The sequence below is a fragment of the Hippopotamus amphibius genome, chromosome 1, assembly GCF_030028045.1.
Source record: "Hippopotamus amphibius kiboko isolate mHipAmp2 chromosome 1, mHipAmp2.hap2, whole genome shotgun sequence".
NCBI classification, from domain to species: domain Eukaryota; kingdom Metazoa; phylum Chordata; class Mammalia; order Artiodactyla; family Hippopotamidae; genus Hippopotamus; species Hippopotamus amphibius.
Window position 1 is genome coordinate 74,177,352 of NC_080186.1, and position 22,187 is coordinate 74,199,538.

General features: G+C 35.6%; 1 protein-coding gene across 6 annotated transcripts in view; it reads right to left on the reverse strand.

The window, feature by feature from the left end:
* Positions 1–22,187, reverse strand: part of SRSF11 (serine and arginine rich splicing factor 11) — a 47,975-nt gene that overhangs the window by 4,615 nt on the left and 21,173 nt on the right. For all 6 annotated transcript variants that reach the window (XM_057716471.1, XM_057716449.1, XM_057716456.1 and 3 more), the window contains 7 exons: positions 22,043–22,152; positions 20,153–20,245; positions 19,312–19,361; positions 17,779–17,906; positions 15,688–15,769; positions 4,658–4,789; positions 2,670–2,759 (listed from right to left, as the gene is read on the reverse strand). In XM_057716471.1, coding sequence (XP_057572454.1) covers positions 2,670–2,759; positions 4,658–4,789; positions 15,688–15,769; positions 17,779–17,906; positions 19,312–19,361; positions 20,153–20,245; positions 22,043–22,152 — 685 coding nt within the window. The remainder of the gene's footprint in view (positions 1–2,669; positions 2,760–4,657; positions 4,790–15,687; positions 15,770–17,778; positions 17,907–19,311; positions 19,362–20,152; positions 20,246–22,042; positions 22,153–22,187) is intronic.

Consider the following 22,187-nt stretch of genomic DNA (forward strand, 5'->3'; position numbering starts at 1 on the left):
AAAAAAGAAGCAAACTCACAGATGTAGAGAACAAACCAGTGGTTACCAGTAGGAAGAGGGAAGGCAGGGGGCAATATATATGAGTAGAGGATTAAGAGGCACCAATTATTAGGTATAAAATAAGCTATAAGGATATCTTGTACAACACAGGGAATATAGCCAATATTTTTTAATCACTATAAATGGAGTATAATCTTTAAAAATTGTGAATCGCTATACTGTACAGCAATTACACTTAAAAAAAAATACACACGCAAAAAAACTCACCTAACAACAGCAAACTACTGGGTGTAAGACAGGCTCAAGTATGTATTGTGCCACATGGAGAATATAGTCAATATTTTGTAATCACTGTAGGGGGATAGTAACCTTTAAAAACTGTATAAAATTTTTAAAAAATTAAATGAAAAAAGTTACTGGACTTGAAAGATTACCATTATATGATTTAGGCACAAACAAAATAATCATAAGAGTAAATAAAGTCCTATACTTTCAGCTGTCTTGATTTCAGCTTCCAAATTAAGCTTTAAACAGAAAAACCCCATTATAAGTCACCTGTGACCCCTGTCTTGGAAACATTACACAAAACTTTTCCTTCATCAAATATTTAGGTTTGTTAGGGCCGTATACCTTACACTTTCTCATACTGCTTTGTGTAACTAATATTCCAAATTCCTTAGATGGAAAAGATGTTTTTTTTATATTGTATTTGTGCCCTATGACAGATTGTTAGTACAGTGGCAAACACGTAGTAGCTAGTCAATAAAAATGTATAGAATAGGTCATAATTTAAGAATGATTCAATTAAGCAGGATAAAGCACTTATGAGTAAGTCCATTAAATAAACAGGCAAACAACATGCCTCCAGTTTTTAAGGTAAGAAAATACATATTGCACATTCCATCTTCTATGCCCCTTTGCCACCTGAGGCTTGCTTTGGCATTTCCAAAGTACTTGAGCACTTATATCTGGTTTCACTTTTTTTAATATATATATTTACATATGTCTTTTTAAAGAAAATATTCAACATACTGAAAAGAAACCACACATCCTTTAACTATCACACTCCAACCACTAATCTACTTTGTCTTTAGAGATTTATCCATTCTGGAGATTTCATATAAATGAAATTATACAATATGTGGTCTTTTGTGACTAGCTTCTTTCACCTGGCATGTTTTCAATGCTCATCCATATTTTAACATGTATTATTACTTTGGTTCCTTTTTACTGCTGAATAATAATCTACCATATCAATGTGCAACTTTGTTTACTTATGTTAGTGGATATTTGGGTTGACTTTCTGGTTATGAATAATGCTGCCAATACAAGGCAGAAATAGAGACACAGATGTAGAGAACAAACATATGGACACCAAGTGGGGAAAGCGGGGAGGGTTGGGGGGGGGGGGGGATGAATTTGGAGGTTGGGATACCAAATTGTACACTCTAAATATATGCAGTTTATTGTATGTTAACTGTATCTCAATAAAAGTTATAAATAAATAAGTAAACAAATAAACTACTGATGTGAAAAAAAAAAAAGAAAATTCATGAAGAAGCTTTTGTACAGACATGTTTTTGTTTCTCTTGGGCATATCACTGGGAGCAAAACTGCTGTGTCAAAGCCTTAGGTTTAATTTCTTTAGGAACTGCCAAACTGTTTTCTCATGCAGCTGCACAATTTTACATTCTTTCTTTCTATGAATGAATTGTAACAGTTTTTTATATATTCTAGATACAAGTCCATTATTGGAAACATTATTTTCCTAGCACTCTGAGGGTTGTCTTTAAGTTCTTGACAGTGTCCTTTGAAACAAAAAGGTTTTTAGTTTTCATTATCTCCAACTTACCCATTTCCCTTTTGTTGCTTATGCTTTTTGTCTTATCTAGGAATCACTGCCAAATTCAAGGTCATGAAGGTTAACTTGCGTTTTCTTCTAAGAGGTTTTTAGTTTTAGCTTTTATGTTTTTTTATTCATTTTGAGTTAATTTTTATAAACAGCGTGAGCCTCTGGGTGAATTTAAATAATCAAGATTAAGATTAAGAAAACAAACACTACAGTAAAATGTGTAAACAAGATTGGAAGAAAATGGCCAGCCCTTACTACTACATATGAATTCCATGTAAAGTGTGAAAATTATATTTTCTGAGGAGAAAGCTTGCAACACTGAATTTTCACAACGGCAGGTTAAAGACAGAATTACTTCTCTAAGAATGATACAAATCAGAACTTGCACTGCCTCCAATTATTTTATCAATGAACCACACTATGTATGGGTAAAATTTCTGATTATTAACATGTAAGATATTTTAAATATAACTTACTATAATAAATGAATTTAATGTGATAATGCAGCATACTTTTAACTATTAAAACTTACATGTTTAGGGGAAAAATCCCCAAACAATTCAAATTAGGATATGAAATGCATACAGCAAACAAAAACTGATCTCTGCTGAATTCCATGTTAATTTAAATACACTATACACCATAAAATATTAACAGAAAAGAAAAATGAACTTTAGGTTATGCTCCACAAGTTGCCTTTAAAAACCATCAGCACGTAAGTATGTAGCTATGTACTGGAAAACAATTCATGTTCACAGCCTATTGATAGTCTTGCAAAGTTTAAAAAAAATGCCAAGAATTCACAATGCCACCCTACCTGCTTGCACTTCTGGAACGTCTGGCTGTGCTATAACTTTTTGGTGGTGTTTTGGAACGTTTCTTTTCTTTGTCTTCTTTCTTTTTGTCTCTAATAAATGAAAACAATTTATGAATGTATTAGAAGATTCAGCTAATATATATTTCTACAGCACTACAAATAAAAACAAAATTACAATGAAATCTAATCTCATTTTTAAAATTTTATGTTATTCTGATAGAAACTAAAAAAATAGTAACTCGACTGGCATATTTGTGGTAAACAACTTAAAAAAATCCTATTCTGGTATTCCACATAAAACTCTCCAAGAGCAAAGCAGACTATGTGGCAAGAAAATAATTAAGGATGCTGGCCAGCTTCTTAGTATATGTGGCGGTAAACACTGAGAAAAAAAACATCATAAGGGACTGGTACTACAACCATACCTCAACTCTAAATCTTTTTACAGATTCTTCTAAGTTTACTTTTATTCCCCACAGCATTTTTTCTTCCCAAGATTCTAGACAAAAGGTAAAATATATATATTTATAATATATAAAAATATATATATGTCCCTTACACCCATACAAACACACCCATTTTCAACCAATCTATAATTTTATAGATTAAGGTATCTCTTTGGTTGTCCTAAACTAATTCCACTCTATAGTCTCTATTTCATTTCCTCCCACCTGCTCACCCTGCTCCATCAGTTATCTTCTCTAAGCATTCAAGTCTTTATCATCTAATTCCTAGATTACTTTAACAGTCCCTTACGTGGTCCCAGTCATGTTTTCCACAAATTGATGCTATCACTCCCTATCAGAAATCTTTCAAAGTACAAACTCGAAAATATTAATTTCCTGCTCATGATTTTTTCGTCATTGCTGTTGCCTCCTTAGTCTGAACAACAAAGCCTTCTATGTGTGATCTGTCTCAACTTTCCCTGACCTTGTCTTCTGGTCCTTCTACTTCAAGATACTCGCTATTTCAAAGAATTCATGCTAACTTTGTAAACATCCTGTACCTGAAACTATGCCCCAAGTCCAGTCAACTCTATCAGATTTTAATACTAAAGAGCCACCTCTCAATAAATCTCTTCCAGCATCCTTAACAATGGCCCTTCCTTTGAAATTACATTCATTTCTCTCCTAGTATAAAGAAAGTTTCTTGAGGGAAGGAATGCCTAACTGCTCTTTGTATAAGAGATGTTTCATTAAGTAACCTTGTTTATTTGACTAACTGAATTAAGAGATGACTAACTCTAAAACATGACTACAATCCTCATTAGAGGCTGAACACTCAGTAAAGCTATCCCAGAACCTCTGTCCCCAGTTGAATTATATGCTTACCAAGAATATATAAATGGGTGAAGCAGTATAAAATATAGGGCTGCTTCTAGAAAACTAAGGCAAATGTTTTAGAAAGAGATAAAGGACACTTGTTAAAAATTAAGTGTTGCAAGATTATACTGTGTGACAACTAAAAATAGGGAAAAAAATTAGGTACTTTCAAGCAACAGAGTTTTCTTAATTCTCTACTGGTCCCCAAATCATGGAATAAGACTCTTAAGTGTGGTTCAGTGTCTGAAATATAATAATACTGAATTCATATTTACAAGGTGCTCACGATGAGGCATATAAAGATGAATTTAGAAGGCATGATGATTGCTTGCCCCAAACTTTTTGACATATCAAGATGAGTGGCTGGTAAAACTAAATCCTTAGCAATGACTGAATGGAAAAGAGGAAATGAAAAAAGGCAGTAGAAACAGTTAAGAATTTTTACTACAAAGAAATTTTTTCTAGGCCTTCAGTTGTAAGTAGAAATCTCAAGTTTATGAAGGAACACAAGAAACAATGTCAGTGTCCTCAAACCTTAGTTTCTTCCTCAGTATAGTTCTATCTCCTATCATAACCTCTTTTGTCATTAAAGCAGCAAATATTTGGGGGTGTTGGGAACTCTAAAATTTGTGTTCCCACTCAGTGTTAATAGTTTTTTTACTGTACCTGTTTTTTGATGTGCTCCTTGACCTCCTACCCCTCTCTCTGGAATGAGATCTTCTCCGTCTTGGACTTTTGGATCGTCGCCTACTCCTTGACTTAGAATGTGATCGCCTTCTTGACCTGCTTCTTGACCGCCTTAAAATGTAAAAGGAAGCAAACACATGTGTATAAATGTAAAAAGACTAACTCTGTTTTTGACTATTTCATATAAACATCAGACAAGATTCAGATGTGGGCTAGCCATCAGTAAGTGAGGGCAATTTCTGCCACTATTTATTTACCCTATACAACAAGTATCTTTTAGTAACCTGGAACTCACCTTTTAATCGTTTGCTAAACCAATCCTACTTTGCCCACTGAAACTACAACTCCAAACTTAAAAATATTGCTAGAGAATGAAGGAAAATAAAAAAATCTGACTCATTTGCATTTCACAATTACATAGCATTTTAGCATGTACACCTTATTTGACACCTCACTATTTCAAGTTAAATCCATATACTTATCAAATACTTATTTATGCCCACTACATGCTTTACAAATACTAATTCATTTACCCTCATATTAAACCTAATAAAGTATGTACCAGTATTACTGCCATTTTAAAAATGGAAACCACACAGCGTGTTGCCCTCTATGATTTCTAGTTGTTGTTCTCTGAAATACATGCCACTTCTTTGATTTACAATTTAAGAGAAATCCAAGTAATGCAGGCCTGATACAGATATATACAACTCAGTACAAGCTGCCTTTTTTTACTGTGTTCTCAACATTACATGATTATTTCTTCCCTGCCATGTAAGAGATGCTTCTCTCTGTGCTTACCGCATACCACCCCCGCCCCCATACTTTCTCTAAAAGGTTAAGTGCAATTAACCTTTTGATATTGTCATTGATCCTCCTTCTTATATTTTATTCCCTTCTATTTTAAGAATAATTGAAAATAAACTGCAGTTCTTTGCTTAGACTTGGTCATTTAATTTTTAGTGGACCATCCAATCTTTCCCCATGGAAAACTTCAAATGCAGTTTAAACTTTCTGCTTTCACTTTTTTGAAGTGCCAAAGGATGGACATTTTAGTAATGCAGAAGATTTGTGTTCACATCTCATTTATAAGCCAGTTAACTGAGAGCATTCATTATTTAACCTCTTTGAGCCTAATACTTCAGCAAAGAAAAACAATAGCACCTATGTCACAGAATAGCTGAAATTGTAAAGTCCAGCTCAATGCCTTAGTGTAGACATATATTACATACTGACTCCCTTTTCTCTTACTGATGTGCTAACATAGTGCTCCCATCATTCTCTAGAAGAGCTGTTTCAAAAACCACCAGTAGCAGTCTCATCAATTCAGTAACTTTATATTTTGCTCATCTCTTATTTTTGACCATATCTGAAACTAACTATTAAAGCAGTAACACGCCTATATCCTCTCAGTAACATGTCTACATCCTAGGAAATTTTCATGTAATGCTTACCTACCTTTCTCTAAGCTCCATAAGGACAAGAGGTATACATATCTACCTTATTTACCATGGTACCCTTGAGCATCTACTACAGGGTCTGACTAATAAAAGGCACTACTAATATATTTTGAGTGAAATATTGACACTATAAAATATCAGAACCATCACTTTCTTATTAAAAATTTTAAAAATTCTGGAAAACCAAAACTGATACTATTAGAATTAAGTATTATTCATCTTTTGAGAATTCTGGTTTTAATGGAAATTTAAGTCAAAACCATTTTAGCAAAACTGAGTTACACATTTATCCTAACTCTAATGTATATAGAAAAAAATATAGCTGTAGAAAAAGTCTTAAGTACATTCTCACAGGTTTTCTTCTAAATAAAGTGGTTAATAGAGGTATTACATAAAGCAGTTTATTATAAGGTCCTGAAACAGCTATTTTTCAAAAGCACTGCACTGCAGAGCCACTTCAACACAATTTATATAAGCTTTTAAAAATCAGAAAAATAGAGATATTATATATATCTAAATAAGTAAAAAGCTGATTGAGAGTAATGTTCATTTTATATATCAAGATGTTTAAAATAGTGCAACAACTCACAATAATTATCCTTCTGTTGTGATGTTACTACAGGTGTTCAAAAGCAACTTTATTCAGAGAAATAAATGTTTCACTGTTATCTCGCATTGGTCATAATTAATATGTGAAAGCCTTAGTGTGTACCTGGTGTATATAAAAGAAAAATACATAGGCTCTCCTTTTAAAATCTTTTTAAGTGTTAAACTAAACTATGAGATATGAGAACTTGTCTTGGAAGGTTAGGATTCTAAGTAGTGGCATAGCTCAGAAATATCACGAGTTTGCTCTCAGACCACACAATAAACTGAGTATCGCAATAAAGCAAGTCACAATGAATTTTTGGTTTCCTGGTACATATAAAAGTTATGTTTATACTATATTATAGTCTGTGAACTGTGCAACAGCATTAAGTCTAAAAAAGTGTATATATCTTAATTAAAAAATTTTGCTAAGGATTGCTAAACATCACCTGAGCCTTAGTGAGCTGTAATATTTTTGCAATAGTAACATCAAAGATCACTAATCACAGATGACCATAACAAACATAATAATGGTTAGTTGCTTCAGAGTGGCAAAATGACAAGTGCAGAAAGGTTAAACCAAGATGAATAGTAAAGATACTTAAACGTACTCTAAGGTTTTATGTATCAACTTCTTAAAGCAACAGGGAGGTTTCATAGAGCTGTGACATGTTCTAGATTTGGGTTTTTGAAACACACCTGTAATAATGAGATGGGCTGGGGGAAGGTAGGTGACAGACACACCATACAGAACCACCCTGTAACATTCTGCTATAAATTGAATGTTTGTGTCCTCCCCAAATTCTTATGCGAAACTGGATACCCAACGTGATGACATTATGAGGTAGGGACCTTTGGGGGTGATTAGGTTGTGAAGGTGCAGTTTTCACCAATAGAATTAGTGCCTGTATGAAAGAAATCTCAGAGACCCCCTGGTCCATTCCCCTATGTGAGGACAAAGTGAAGGGACAGCAAACTATAAATGAGGAAGCAGGTCCTCACCAGACACCAAATTTGCTGACACCTTGATCTTGAACTTCCCAGCTCTCAGAACAGTGAGAAGTAAATTTCTATTGTTTATAAGCCACACAATCTATGGTATTCTATTATAGCAGCTGAATGGATTAAGACAGTCCAAGAAATGACTTAACGATGCTATGGGGTCCACAAGGTCAAATTTTTTGCCCCCAAATAATAAGATATTATTTGCCTTTTCCACTGTTGACATTTGCACTAATGGTGCAAAAGCAATGGTGGTGTACAAGTGCTGGCAACTCATTACAAATCAAGGTAGTGGCCAAGTGAACCTATTATTTACTGTTTTCTTCACTGGCATTTGTGGAAGAAAGGGAGGGAGGAAGGAACAAGGAAAGCAGACAGGAAAAAAACCCAACTATTTTATCTAAGGATGTCTTTGATAAAGCCAGTAAAAACTATTAATTTTGTTAAATTCAGTCCCTTGAGTACTATTGTTATTGACTAGTAATATGAAATCTAGTCCCTTCAGCAATATTCCGTGCAATGAAAAGGGTAGTATGCATAAATCACTTCTGATAATTTAAAATTCAATGACTGTGTCAAGGAAGACACCTGTGTATTGAGTGTGAGCTTACACAATTGCTTTTGCCATGAAACATCTTTACTTGAAAGAACAACTGACAAACCATGATTGTTCAGACTTGGGTATTTGGCAGAACATGTCCATGAAAAATGAATGAAGTTGATCATTTCAAGGAAAACAAGTTTGCTGCCAATAATATCTGAGCTTACAACAGAAAATTAAATTTTGGAAAACATGAATTCACCATTGTGAACTTGACAGCTTCCTAACACTTTAAAAGGGTTTATTGATGAGATTTGTGGTGATATTACCATGCCATTTTTTTGATCTTGTGTAACAAAATATGTCAACATTCAAAAACTTGCATAATACAATAATCAATTATTTCCTAAAGAACCAATGCATAACTCTACAAAAGTATGCCATGGAAAAAGACCCATTCAAGGTATAAGAAAAATCAATAGACTTTAAAGCAGAATATAAAAGGTCCATTGTTGGGGGAAGAATCAAGATGGCAGAGTAGGAGGAAGTGCGTTCACTCCCACTTGCAAGAGCACCAGAATTACAATTAACTGCTGAACAGAAAGACACTGGAACTCGGCAAAAAACCCCACCCCACATCCAGAGAAAAAGGAGAAGCCGCAATGAGATGGTAGGACGGGCGCAACTGCATTAAAATCAAATCTCATAAATGCGGGGTGGGTGACTCACAAGCTGGAGAACAGTTATACCACACAAGTCCTGAGGGTTCTGAGCCCCACGTCAGGCTTCCTAACCCGGGCGTCCAGCAACGGGAGGAGGAATCCCCAGAGAATCAGACTTTGAAAGCCAGCGGGACTTGATTGCAGGACCTCCACAGGACTGGGGGAAACGGAAACTCCACTCTTGGAGGGCACACAAAAAAGTGTGCTAACCAGGACCCAGGGGGAAGGAGCAGTGACCCCACAGGAGACTGAACCAGACTTACCTGCTGGTGTTGGAGGGTTGCCTGCAGAGGTGGGGGGCAGCTGTGGCTCACCAAGGAGACAGGGGCACTGGCGGCAGCAGTTCTGAGAAGTGCTCATTGGCGTGAGCCCTCCCAGAGTCCAACACTAGCTCCACCAAAGAGCCTGTAAGTTCCAGTGCTGGGTCGCCTCAGGCCAAACAGCCACCAGGGTGGGAACACAGCCCCACCCATTGGCAGACAAGCAGATTAAAGTGTTACTGAGCTCTGCCCACCAAATCGGATTAAAGTTTTACTGAGCTCCGCCCACCCAGCCCAACCTACCATCAGTCCCTCCCATCAGGAAGTACCCAGGAGCCTCCTAGACAGCTTCCTCCACAAGAGGGCAGGCAGCAGAATCAAGCAGTATCAGCAGTACTTCATCTTGTGGAACTGAAAATCACAGCCACAGAAAGAGAGAGAAAATGAAAAGGCAAAAGACTTTGTACCAGATGAAGGGACAAGATAAAACCCCAGAAAAACAACAAAATGAAGAGGAGATAGGCACTCTTCTAGAAAAAGAATTCAGAATAATCATGATGAAGATGATCCAGGACTTTGAAAAAAGACTGGATGCAAAGATCAAAAAGTTTCAAGAAAAGTTTACCAAAGACCTAGAAGAACTAAAGAACAAGCAAACAGAGATATGCAATACAATTACTGAAATGAAAAATACACTAGAAGGAACCAATAGCAGATTAACTGAGGCAGAAGGGCGAATAAGTGACCTGGAAGCCAGAATGGTGATAATCACTGATGCAGAAAAGAATAAAGATAAATGAATGAAAAGAACTGAAGACAGCCTAAGAGCCCTCTGGGACAATGTTAAACGCACCAACATTTGCATTATAGGGGTCTCAGAAGAAGAGATAGAGAAAGGACCCAAGAAAATACTGGAAGAGAATATAGCTGAAAACTTCCCTAACATGGGAAAGGAAATAGCTCCCCAAGTCCAGGAAGCACAGAGAGTCCCAGGCAGGATAAACCCAAGGAGAAACACGCCAAGACATATAGTAGTCATATTGATAAAAATTAAAGACAGGGAAAAGTTATTAAAAGCAACAAGGGAAAAATGACAAATAACATACAAGGGAACTCCCCAAGGGTAACAGCTGATTTCTTAGCAGAAACTCTGCAAGCCAGAAGAGAGTGGCATGATATATTCAAAGTGATGAAAGCAAAAAACCTACAACCAAGAATACTCTCCCCAGCAAGGATCTCATTCAGATTCGACAGAGAAATCAAAAGCTTTGCAGACCAGCAACAGCTAAGAGGATTTAGCACCACCAAACCAGCCCTACAACAAATGCTAAAGGAACTTCTCTAGGTGGGACACATAAGAGAAGAAAATGACCTACAGAAACAAAAACAAAACAATTAAGAAAATGGTAATAGGAACATACATATCGATAACTACCTTGAATGTAAGTGGACTAAATGCACCAACCAAAAGACACAGACTGCCTGAATGGATACAAAAACAAGACCCATATATATGCTGTCTGCAAGAGACCCACTTCAGACCTAGGAACACATACAGACAGAAAGTGAGGGGATGGAAAAAGATATTCCATGCACATGGAAATCAAAAGAAAGCTGGAGTAGCAATATTCATATCAGATAAAATAGACTTTAAAATAAAAAATGTTACAAGAGACAAGGAAGGACACTACATAAAGATCGAGGGATCAATCCAAGAAGAAGTGATAACAATTATAAATATATATGCACCCAATATAGGAGCACCTCAATACATAAGGCAAATACTAACAACTATGAAAGAGGAAATCGACAGTAACACAATCATAGTGGGGGACTTTAACACCCCACTGACACCAATGGACAGATCATCCACACAGAAAATTAATAAGGAAACCCAAGCTTTAAATGACATGATAAATCTGCTTGATTTAATAGATACCTATAGGACATTACATCCAAAAACAGCAGATTACACATTCTTCTCAAGTGCACATGGGACATTCTTCAGGATAGATCACATTTTGAGTCATAAATCAAGCCTTGGTAAATTCAAGAAAACTGAAATTGTGTCAAGCATCTTTTCTGACCACAATGCTATCAGATTAGAAATCAATTACAAGAAAAAAACTGTAAAAAACACAAACACATGGAGGCTAAACAATACGCTACTAAATAACCAACAGATCACTGAAGAAATCAAAGAGGAAATCAAAAAATACCTAGAGACAAATGACAATGAAAACACAACGATCCAAAACCTATGGGATGCAGCAAAGGCAGTTCTAAGAGGGAATTTTATTGTGATACAATCCTACCTCAAGAAACAAGAAAAATCCCAAATAAACAATCTAACCTTACACCTAAAGAAACTAGAGAAAGAAGAGCAAACAAAACCCCAAGTTAGTAGATGGAGAGAAATCATAAAGATCAGAGCAGAAATAAATGAAATAGAGACAAAGAAATCAACAGCAAAAACCAATAAAACTAAAAGCTGGTTCTTTGAGAAGATAAATAAAATCAATAAACCTTTAGCAAGACTCATCAAGAAAAAGAAGGAGAGGACTCAAATCAATAAAATCAGAAATGAAACATAAGTTACAATGGACACCACATAAATAAAAAGTACCATAAGAGGCTACTACAAGCAACTATATGCCAATAACATGGACAACCTGGGTGAAATGGACAGATGCTTAGAAAGGTATAATCTTCCAAGACTGAATCAAGAAGACACAGAAATATGAACAGGCCAATCACAAGTAATGAAATTGAAACTGTGATTAAAAATCTCCTAACAAACAAAAGTCCAGGACCAGGTGAATTTTATCAAACATTTCGAGAAGAGCTAACACCCATCCTTCTCAAACTCTTCCAAAACATTGCAGAGGAAGGAACACTCCCAAACTCATTTTATGAAGCCACCATCACCCTGATACCAAAACCAGACAAATATACTACAAAAAAAGAAAACTACAGACCAATATCACTGATGAATTTAGATGCAAAAATCCTCAACAAAATACTAGCCAACAGAATCCAACAACACATTAAAAGGATCATACACCATGATCAAGTGGGATTTATCCCTGGAATGCAAGGATTCTTCAGTATAAGCAAATCAATCAATGTGATACACCATATGAACAAACTGAAGGATAAAAACCACATGATCATCTCAATAGATGCATAAAAAGCTTCTGACAAAATTCAACACCCATTTATGATAAAAACTCTCCAGAAGGTGGGCACAGAGGGAACCTACCTCAACACAATAAAGGCCATATATGACAAACCCACAGCAAACATTATTCTCAATGGTGAAAAACTGAAAGCATTCCCTCTAAGATCAGGAACAAGACAAGGGTGTCCACTCTCTCCCACTCCTATTCAACATAGTTTTGGAAGTCCTTACCACAGCAATCAGAGAAGAAAAAGAATTAAAAGGAATCCAAATTGGAAAAGAAGTAGTCAAACTGTCACTGCTCGCAGATGACAGGATACTATACATAGAAAATCCTAAAGATGCCACCAGAAAACTACTCGAGTTAATGAATGAATTTGGTAAAGTTGCAGGATACAAAATTAACACAAAGAAATCTCTTGCATCTCTATACACCAACAATGAAAGATTAGAAAGAGAAATGAAGGAAACAATCCCATTGCAACAAAAAGAATAAAATACCTAGGAATAAACCTAACCAAGGAGGTAAAAGACCTGTACTCAGAAAACTATAAGACACTAATGAAAGAAATCAAAGACGACACAAACAGATGGAGGGACATACCATGTTCCTGGATTGGAAGAATCAACATCATGAAAATGTCTGTACTACCCAAAGCAATTTACAGATTCGATGCAATCCCGATCAAATTACCAATGGCATTTTTCACAGAACTAGAAAAAGAAATCTTACGATTTGTATGGAAACGCAAAAGACCCCGAATAGCCAAAGCAATCTTGAGAAGGAAAAATGGAGTTGGTGGAATCAGGCTTCCTGATGTCAAACTATACTACAAGGCCATAGTGATCAAGACAGTATGGTACTGGCACAAAAATAGAAAGGAAGATCAATGGAATAGAATAGAGAACTCAGAAGTAAGCCCAAACACATATGGGCACCTTATCTTTGACAAAGGAGGCACGAATATACAATGGAAAAAAGACAGCCTCTTCAATAAGTGGTGCTGGGAAAATGGGACAGCAACATGTAAAAGAATTAAAGTAGAACACTTCCTAACACCATACACAAAAACAAACTCAAAATGGATAAAAGACCTAAATGTAACGCCAGACACTATAAAACTCCTAGAGGAAAACATAGGAAGAACACTCTTCGATGTAAATCACAGCAAGATCTTTTTTGATCCACTGCCTAGAATAATGGAAATAAAAATCAATAAGTGGGACCTAATGAAACTTCAAAGCTTCTGCACAGCAAAGGAAACTATAAGCAAGACGAAAACCCTCAGATTGGGAAAAAATATTTGCAAACGAATCAACAAAGGATTAATCTCCAAAATATATAAACAGTTCATCCAGCTCAATATCAAAAAAACAAACAACCCAATCAAAAAATGGGCAGAAGAACTAAACAGGCATTTCTCCAAAGAAGACATATGGATGGCCAAAAGGCACATGAAATGCTGCTCAACATCACTAATTATTAGAGAAATGTAAATCAAAACTACAATGAGGTCTCACCTCACACCAGTAAGAATGGGCATCATCAGAAAATCAACAAACAGTAAATGCTGGAGAGGGTGTGGAGAAAAGGGAACGCTCCTGCATTGCTGGTGGGAATGTAAGTTGATACAGCCACTGTGGAAAACAGTATGGAGGTTCCTCGCAAAACTAAAAATAGAACTACCATATGACCAAGCAATTCCACTAATGAGCATATACCCAGAGAACACCCTATTTCAAAAAGACACATGCACTCCAATGTTCACTGCAGCACTATTTACAATAGCCAGGACATGGAAGCAACTTAAATGTCCATCAACAGATGAATGGATAAAGAAGATGTGGTACATACATACAATGGAATATTACTCAGCTGTGAAAAGCAGTGAAACTGGGACATTTGTAGAGACATGGATGGACCTAGAGACTGTCATACAGAGTGAAGTGAGTCAGAAAGAGAAAAACAAATATTGTATATTAACACATATATGTGGACTATAGAAAAATGGTACAAATCAACCGGTTTGCAAGGCAGAAATAGAGACAGATGTAGAGAACAAACATACGGACACCAAGTGGGGAAAGCGGGGAGGATTTGGGGGGGTGGGGGGATGAATTGGGAGTTTGGGATACCAAATTGTACACTCTAAATATATGCAGTTTATTGAAAAAAAAAAATTAAGCATGTATCTCAAAAAAGAAAAAAAAGTTAGTGCATCAATATTAAAAAAAAAAAAAGTCCATTGTTATGGTTTCAGATTCTATGTTACAACTATCTTTTAAGAAAGCACTCATGTTCAGTTTTGGCATTATATCAAAGAATACTACTCCCAACTACCTGAAATGACTATAAAATAACTTTTCCCTTTTCTCACTGTATATTTCTGTAAAGTTAGATTTTCTACATATTTTAACCAAAATATACTGCAATACGTTATTCTGAATGCAAAATCCTGTACATGTCTGCTATTAAGCTAAACATTAAAGAGATTTGCAAAGATGTAAAACAAAGCCATTCTTTTAATTTTTCTGGAAAAGTTTTGTTTCAAAGCTAAGTTAATAAAAATGGGTTTACTACTGTTATTTCAAATGATGGTTTCAAATTTTACCATGGCCAACACTGACAGCTATAATCCACATAAAAAAAAGCTTGCTGGAGTTCTCAGTACAGAGGTCCTAATACCAGCAGGTCTGAGAGCCACTAGAGAAACCCTTACAAACTTATAAAAGGATGTCACATGAAAAAAAGAATACACTTGTTCTTTTAAAATGCCTAGTCTTACTCTAGGTAGGATAAAGAATAATAGGTACAATCATGTGGTTTATCCAGTAGTACAAAGAACAATCTCAACAAGCTGTCATCTGCAAATATTCAAGCTTTAGATGGGTAATCTGTAGGCTGCATGATGATCTTCCATGTAGAAGGTCTCAAAGGTTAATGAAAAGTCAGAACTAGAATTCAAGTCAAAAGTTTCAAGTTCAGCATTCTTTCCATAGTACTAGTTCATTTCAGTGCTCGAATCCCAGTGGCTCCCTGCTATCCCTGGATTTTTTGGGGTTTTAAAGTATCCATCATCCATATCTTTTCTCCATTTATGTTTGTGTGAACTCTTATTCACATACTCTGCTAATAGCAGTACTTACCAAAACCATTTTAACCAGGAGCTAATTAGCTTAACAGTAGATGTGACATACATAAATTATCTCTGTCTAAGGTACAATTTACTATCAAAAAGCAAACAACCTAATAACCTGTGCCTAGAAGATGAGGGAGTCCTCCTCCTCCTAGAACGGGATCTTGACCTCGAGTGCCTTCGTTTTTCTTCTTTCTTATCTGGATTTATAAGAAAAGGAATCTGGATTTAGAAATCATCAAGCAAGATTATTCCCATTCAGGAGTTATTCTTAGAATTTTTATCTTAATTTTCAGCTTTAATACATAATCCTTAAATTCAGGTAGCTAAAAGTTCCTTTGACTATTTCATTTGCCAGACTTAGGAGGCTGTGAAGTGTCATCCACAAAACAATCTCTGAAAATAATTACCGGACTTCCCTGGTTGCACAGTGGTTAGGAATCCGCCTGTCAGTGCAGGGCACACGGGTTCGAGCCCTGGTCTGGGAAGATCCCATATGCCACGGAGAAACTAAGCCCGTGTGCCACAACTACTGAAGCCCACGCACCTAGAACCTGTGCTCTGCAACAAAAAACCCAAACATGGCAACGAAGAGTAGTCCCCACTCGCCGCAACTAGAGAAAGCCCGCAAGCAGTAACAGACCCAACATATTAAAAATAATAAATAAATAAAAAAGGAAAAGAATTACCTTTCACACTCTTTAGAGGTTTCTAAATCATGAGCCCCTTTTCCCATTCCTAGGTTCTACTTCCCCAAATATAGCTACAATTCACCCAGATCAAAAAAAACTCTAATCTTTATATGTATTAATAACATCTCCCCAACCAAGACTTAAGTGCAAAATGTTTAACAAATAAATTTATAATAAAAATATAAACATTTAAAATTCTTCGTCCAGCAAAATATTCCTTCTTTCATTCATTACTTAGTTCTACGTTCCTTTCCTAAATAGTATCTCATTCTATTCATTCTTTTCACTATACTTCTGGGACAGAACTGGATTTTAGTAAGCTAGCTCTCTTTTTGTCCTTCTTCCTTACTCATTTTCATCCATGTTAAGTGTAGGGAGCAGAGCTAGAACGATCTGTCACCATCTCCTAGTGTTAAAATAACATATGATTCCTTTAACTTAGGACCTAACAAAAAGGAAATACAGCCACTGCATTCTTCATATATGGACTATCAAAGTGAAACTGAGTTCATCTTTTACATTTAGATCATTTCATTAACAGGATTCAATTTATTGTGAATGTCATTATTAATAAACAAAAACCTTGGTGTAAAAAAAAAAAACCCTAAAGAAACCGGTTTTAGTCATTTCAGTTATGAGCTTTAAATGAAAAGAGAAATGGTGTTCTGGCTTTGGAGCCATACAAGTGTAAAGTTGCTACTGCTTTCCATGTGACCTTGGGCTAATTACTTAACAATCTGTTGATTAAATGAGATAATACACATAAAGCATTTGGTATTAATTTATCCATTATACTTTACAATTATTTGTCTAACACTATATTTAATAAAAACCCTTCCATTTATTTAGAAATAGAGTAAAAAAGGAATAAAACATTGTTTTTAATGGGAAAAAAAAATTCAGGACCAAAGATCCAAATACATATCGGCAGAGAATGGGACAACCATTCATTTCACCTTGAAAAGACAATCTGCAAAGAATAATATATTTGCTTTTCTTTAAACAAAAGGCATAAATAGAAGCATCTTTAGTAGGTTTTCTCGGTCAAATAAAAGACCAGAATCAACTTGCTTACCCCAACTTAGGCAAACATAAATGATTAAAAACAATGGAAAACAAAACAAAAACAACCAAAACAATAAAACACACCCCATAAATTGAAAACAACCAAAATATCACACAAAGCTTTAGGTAATCCTAGGCACTAATGTTTCAGAATGAATAATTTTTTGTTTAGGGAGTAGGAGGTACCTGTCTTCTACAGGGTAGGATGTTTATTAGCACATCCCTGGCCCTCTACCCACTGGGTGCAGTTGGTACCAGCATGACAACTAAGCATCTCCAAATATTTCCAAATATGCCTGGGGGTCAACACTTACCTGTACCACCCACCCACTTTCAAATGAGAATCACTGCACTAAATGATCTTTTAACAAAATACAGAATTTTTTTTTTTTTTAAATGACTAAAGCATTATTCAACAAAATTCCAAACATAATTGTATAAACCTATTTCACCTGGTTCTATAGCAGCAGAAATTAGCGACTGTGCTTCTCGTACTCTCTTCATGGCTTCCTCTATTTCTTTACTAGAGGTATCCGATTTCAGACTTGGTGAAACAAGACCTGCAGCTACATGATTCAACCTGAAACAGAATCAAGAATTGCATCTGAAATACTTAAAAATGTGTAACCGCATTTCAAATAAATACATACTCCCATCATCATTTTAGTAAGATACTCCTTGAAAAAAAGTAGGGGGAATTCCACAATAATAAAGTATAGTAAGTTTTTGAATATTTACAATGGCACCCACATTTTATAAGACTCAAAGATATGTGGAATGAGAAAAAAATCTGTTTAATTTCGCTGAACATCCATGAACTTTCCATACACATTTTAAGAAATGTTAGTACATAGGAATATGCTCATGCTAAAGACTTTTGATTAACAGAACCTTCCTTCACATGATTTAAAAACTTTCTACATCATTATAATTTTGTTGGGGGAGAGAATTTTAAGTTGGCAGATGGGGAGAAAACGAGGCAGAAACCAATGGCATACCAAAGTCACTTATCAAATTCCTAACTGGAAAGGCTAAATAAAGAGACACCCTAAGGGTTTATAAAAGTGAGAAAATACTGTAGAGACCAAGTTGAGGATGGTAGTTATTTGTGGGTAGAGTGGGAAATGTAAACAAGAATGAGTACACAGAGAGTTTTTTTTTTTTTTAAACTGTATTAGTGACATTTTATTTTAAGCTGGGTGGTAGCTACATGCTTAGATTTCACCTGATAATTTTTAAGAAAAAATGCCACTAACTACTATAATCAAATGATCCTGTCCTGCCTCCCCCACATGCTCTCCCACTTACTGACAGTAGCTTTCACCAACTTAAAAAGAAGCATTAAGCTCAGATTTAATATACTAAGAAATTACAAATGAAAACATCTCATGAATTTGTGATATATCAAGTAGGAAATATAAGTTAAGCATGAAGAAAACTTTTCAAAGCACCTAAAAGACACTGACTATTATTACGTGACGTATATTACTCCTCTACCCTGAGCTAGTGTTTCCCTCACTTCTGTCTTCCTCTTATTCATCCCCTAGGACTTAGCCTCTCTGATAATTGAACTAAGTTCTCCTTGTAGTGAGTTCCCATAGCACCTCTGTACTTCCTCTAGATGGATGCACATGCTTTACTACAGTTAAATAATGTCTCCTTTTCTGAGTATAAATGCTATGAAGGCACAAGCTTATAGTAGGTAGTCAATATAAGTTTTTAAATGCATCAACTAAAGACAACACTGAACTCTTGTCATCCTGGTTTAAGCTACTTTTGATTTTCAAAGACCAATAATTACACCAAAACAAAACTCTTTACAGATGGGCTAACCTCTGGATTTTTCCCCTTGTTTCTAGAAAACAGGATTATGTACTACACGCCTTGAGATAACTTTCTTTCAGCTATCAAAAAATAACTGTTCTCTAGACATTCACAAACTATATCTGTATCACCCATGGGAACAAAAGAAAAAAAATCCTTACTTGGGATCAACAGTACTCATAAGTTTCAGCAACTGATCTGCAGCAAGAGACTGGAAAAACAAAAATATAACAATGAGAACACACAGAACAATAAATGATTACTATTTTAATTTTTCTGGTATGTTGAAATGTCCTACTACAATCTGGCAAACCTATAGAAACTAACATATCCCAAGCACAACAATGACCAATAGAAATACAATGCCAGCCCAATGCCATATGAAGTTTTCTAGTTGTAGCATTAAAAATATACAAAGAAACAGGTGACATTAGTGACTATAGTACTGGATATCCAGAGCTGCTTTATCAAGTTAGAAGATTATGGAGCTGAACAGTCCAGATTTTACAGAATAATCACTTCCTGCTTATTTTAAGACTTCCTGAGGGAAAGTGACATTTTAATGAAACATGTAAAAAAAAACTTAATGTAGTCAGTATAATAATCAAAAGATTTCCATAAAGTAAGGACTTCAGAAAAAAGTTTAGCAAATTGCAATGAGGGAAAACAAAAATTTCCAACTGAGTAAATGACAAGAAAAATTATGAACATACATTCCTATACTTTCATGGCTTTTATTCTAACTTTGTAACATACTAACACAGTATTGGCTTCCTGTGAAACTAGTCTCTACTTTGAACTTTATAAAGTGAGAAATTCTTTGATGCACATGGGGCTAATAATGCAGCAGTCTTTTAAATCTCTCACTAACAAGTTTACATAAGAAAAAAATTACTACAATATAACAGTCATCTCCTGCTCTTGAAATGCAAACTAACATTTAATGAAGTAAGTTCTTTAATTACAAAAATGAGCTCAGAGTTGAAGGGTATTAAGTCATACCTGAGAGTTCAAGTTTGCTCCAGGAAGCCCAAGTGCAGCAAGGGCAGGATCAAGAGTAGGAGCTCCCAAAGCAGCCAATGGAACAGCGCCAATCTGTGAAATTTCAAATTTTATTTATTTAAAATTTTGTTTCTGTTTCTTATATGTGGGGTTGGGGGAGTGTGTCAACTTTTTTTCCTCTAAAGAGCCAGATAATAACTAGCTTATGTTTGTAGGCTCTGTGGGCTCTGGTGCAACTACTTAACTATGCCATTCTAGATCAAAAACAGTCACAGACAAGACATAAACAAATGGCCATAATTGTGTTCCAATAAAAATTAACAAAAAATGGGGGTCTGGCCCAAAAGTTGTAGTTTGCCTACCCCTGCTATAATAATGATAGCCTCGTTTTTCACTCATCACAGCATTATGTATCCCTAAAATTGGAATTTAGGAAAATATGCAAAGATTTTCATAATTCTTGTGCCATTTATAAATATTTACTGTTTCTTAGTTCCAAATAAACTGTTTGTTGCCCTATTGTGTAATATTAAAGGCAGCATCCTTATAAGCACTTCTCCTTTGATAGCTGGCGTGACGTTAAGCTTTATCTTTAGGGGGAGCTGGAAGGACACTGCCTGGAAGGGATTCTTTCTAGTTCCTATGTCTCCTTTTTGATTGTTACTGCAGTGCCACGTGGGACAGCTAGTGGCCTTCACCTCAGTGAGTTTCAATGCCATCCTCTCAGGCAGCTTCCTAGCAAAGTTTTGTGGTACCCCAGAGAACTTTTCTACTAGATCTACCCTTTTGAAGGAGGTCTGAATCTTAGCCTCAAAGGGGAAGAGATGGCCCCTTATCTAAATGTGTTTATATTTTCTTCCTCAGCCCTAGAAGTAGTGTTTGCTTCCTATACCTATAATGCCTTTACTCTAAATTAGAGTTCCCTTAGTAAATCTCCTGTTACTATTAGCAATTCCTTATACTAAACTTTTCTTCTTTGAATTACAGTATGGCTTTGTCTCCTGCTTGACATAATTCTGCTAAGTCAATTTAATGCACATAAATCATGCAAAATCTTGTAACCTTGGAAGTAGTTTGACCTCTACAAGCACTGTGCTGAAAGTTCTCTTAGTTTCATTATTATTTAGTAAAATTAAGGTACCAAACTTTCTGTAATGTAACTGTTTACTGAATTAAAAATAGTGTTAATACAGCTGATCTTTGAAAAACATGGGGTTAGGGGTGCTGACTCCTCATGTAGTCGAAAACACACCTGTAACTTTACAATCAGCCCCCCGTATCTGCTGGTCCACATACCTGGATTCAGCCAATCTTGGGTCCTGTAGCACTATAATATGTATTAGTTGAAAATAACCTCATATAAATGGACCAAGCAGTTCAAACTCATGTTGTTCAAGGATCAACTGTACCACTATAAAAATGGTTTAGTTATCACACAATTTTATACATTAAAGGTATCTACAAATTACCCAGATGTTTGAATTCATTTTTATTTTAAGCCACCTGCTTAATTTAAAGCCAAGAGCAAAAGATAAAAAGGCATGGAGAAAGGAAAAAAAAAGTCTGAACTTCACTTTTTCTTTTTTAGTTCAAATAAACATACTACTTTAAACATGCGCAACAGAAATCTTACGCCTCCTGATTTATGGGCTATTTTAAGAGCCAGTGACAAAAGTGATAAAAGATATTTATGATTTCCAGTATATTCTTAAAATGCAAACTACCACTTTAATATTTATGATTACAATACAGCCTTTTACAATGCTCTGACCATGTGAGAACAGTCTGTGAACCAGAATCACGACGGCACTCAAAAAGCACAAATATATTTAGCTTTATCCATAATTCCATGTTCCTTTCCATTCTTTAAGAATTCAATAGAACTAATACCTGGGTAAGTGGGTTAGGAGTAGGCAGGAGTCCACCACCAGGCAGAAGACCTGCCACTGCATTAGCTGGTGCCAACAGAGACAAAGCCTTAGTCTCATCAGGAATAACTCCTGCAGAGAAACATCCATGCATTAGAACACACTCT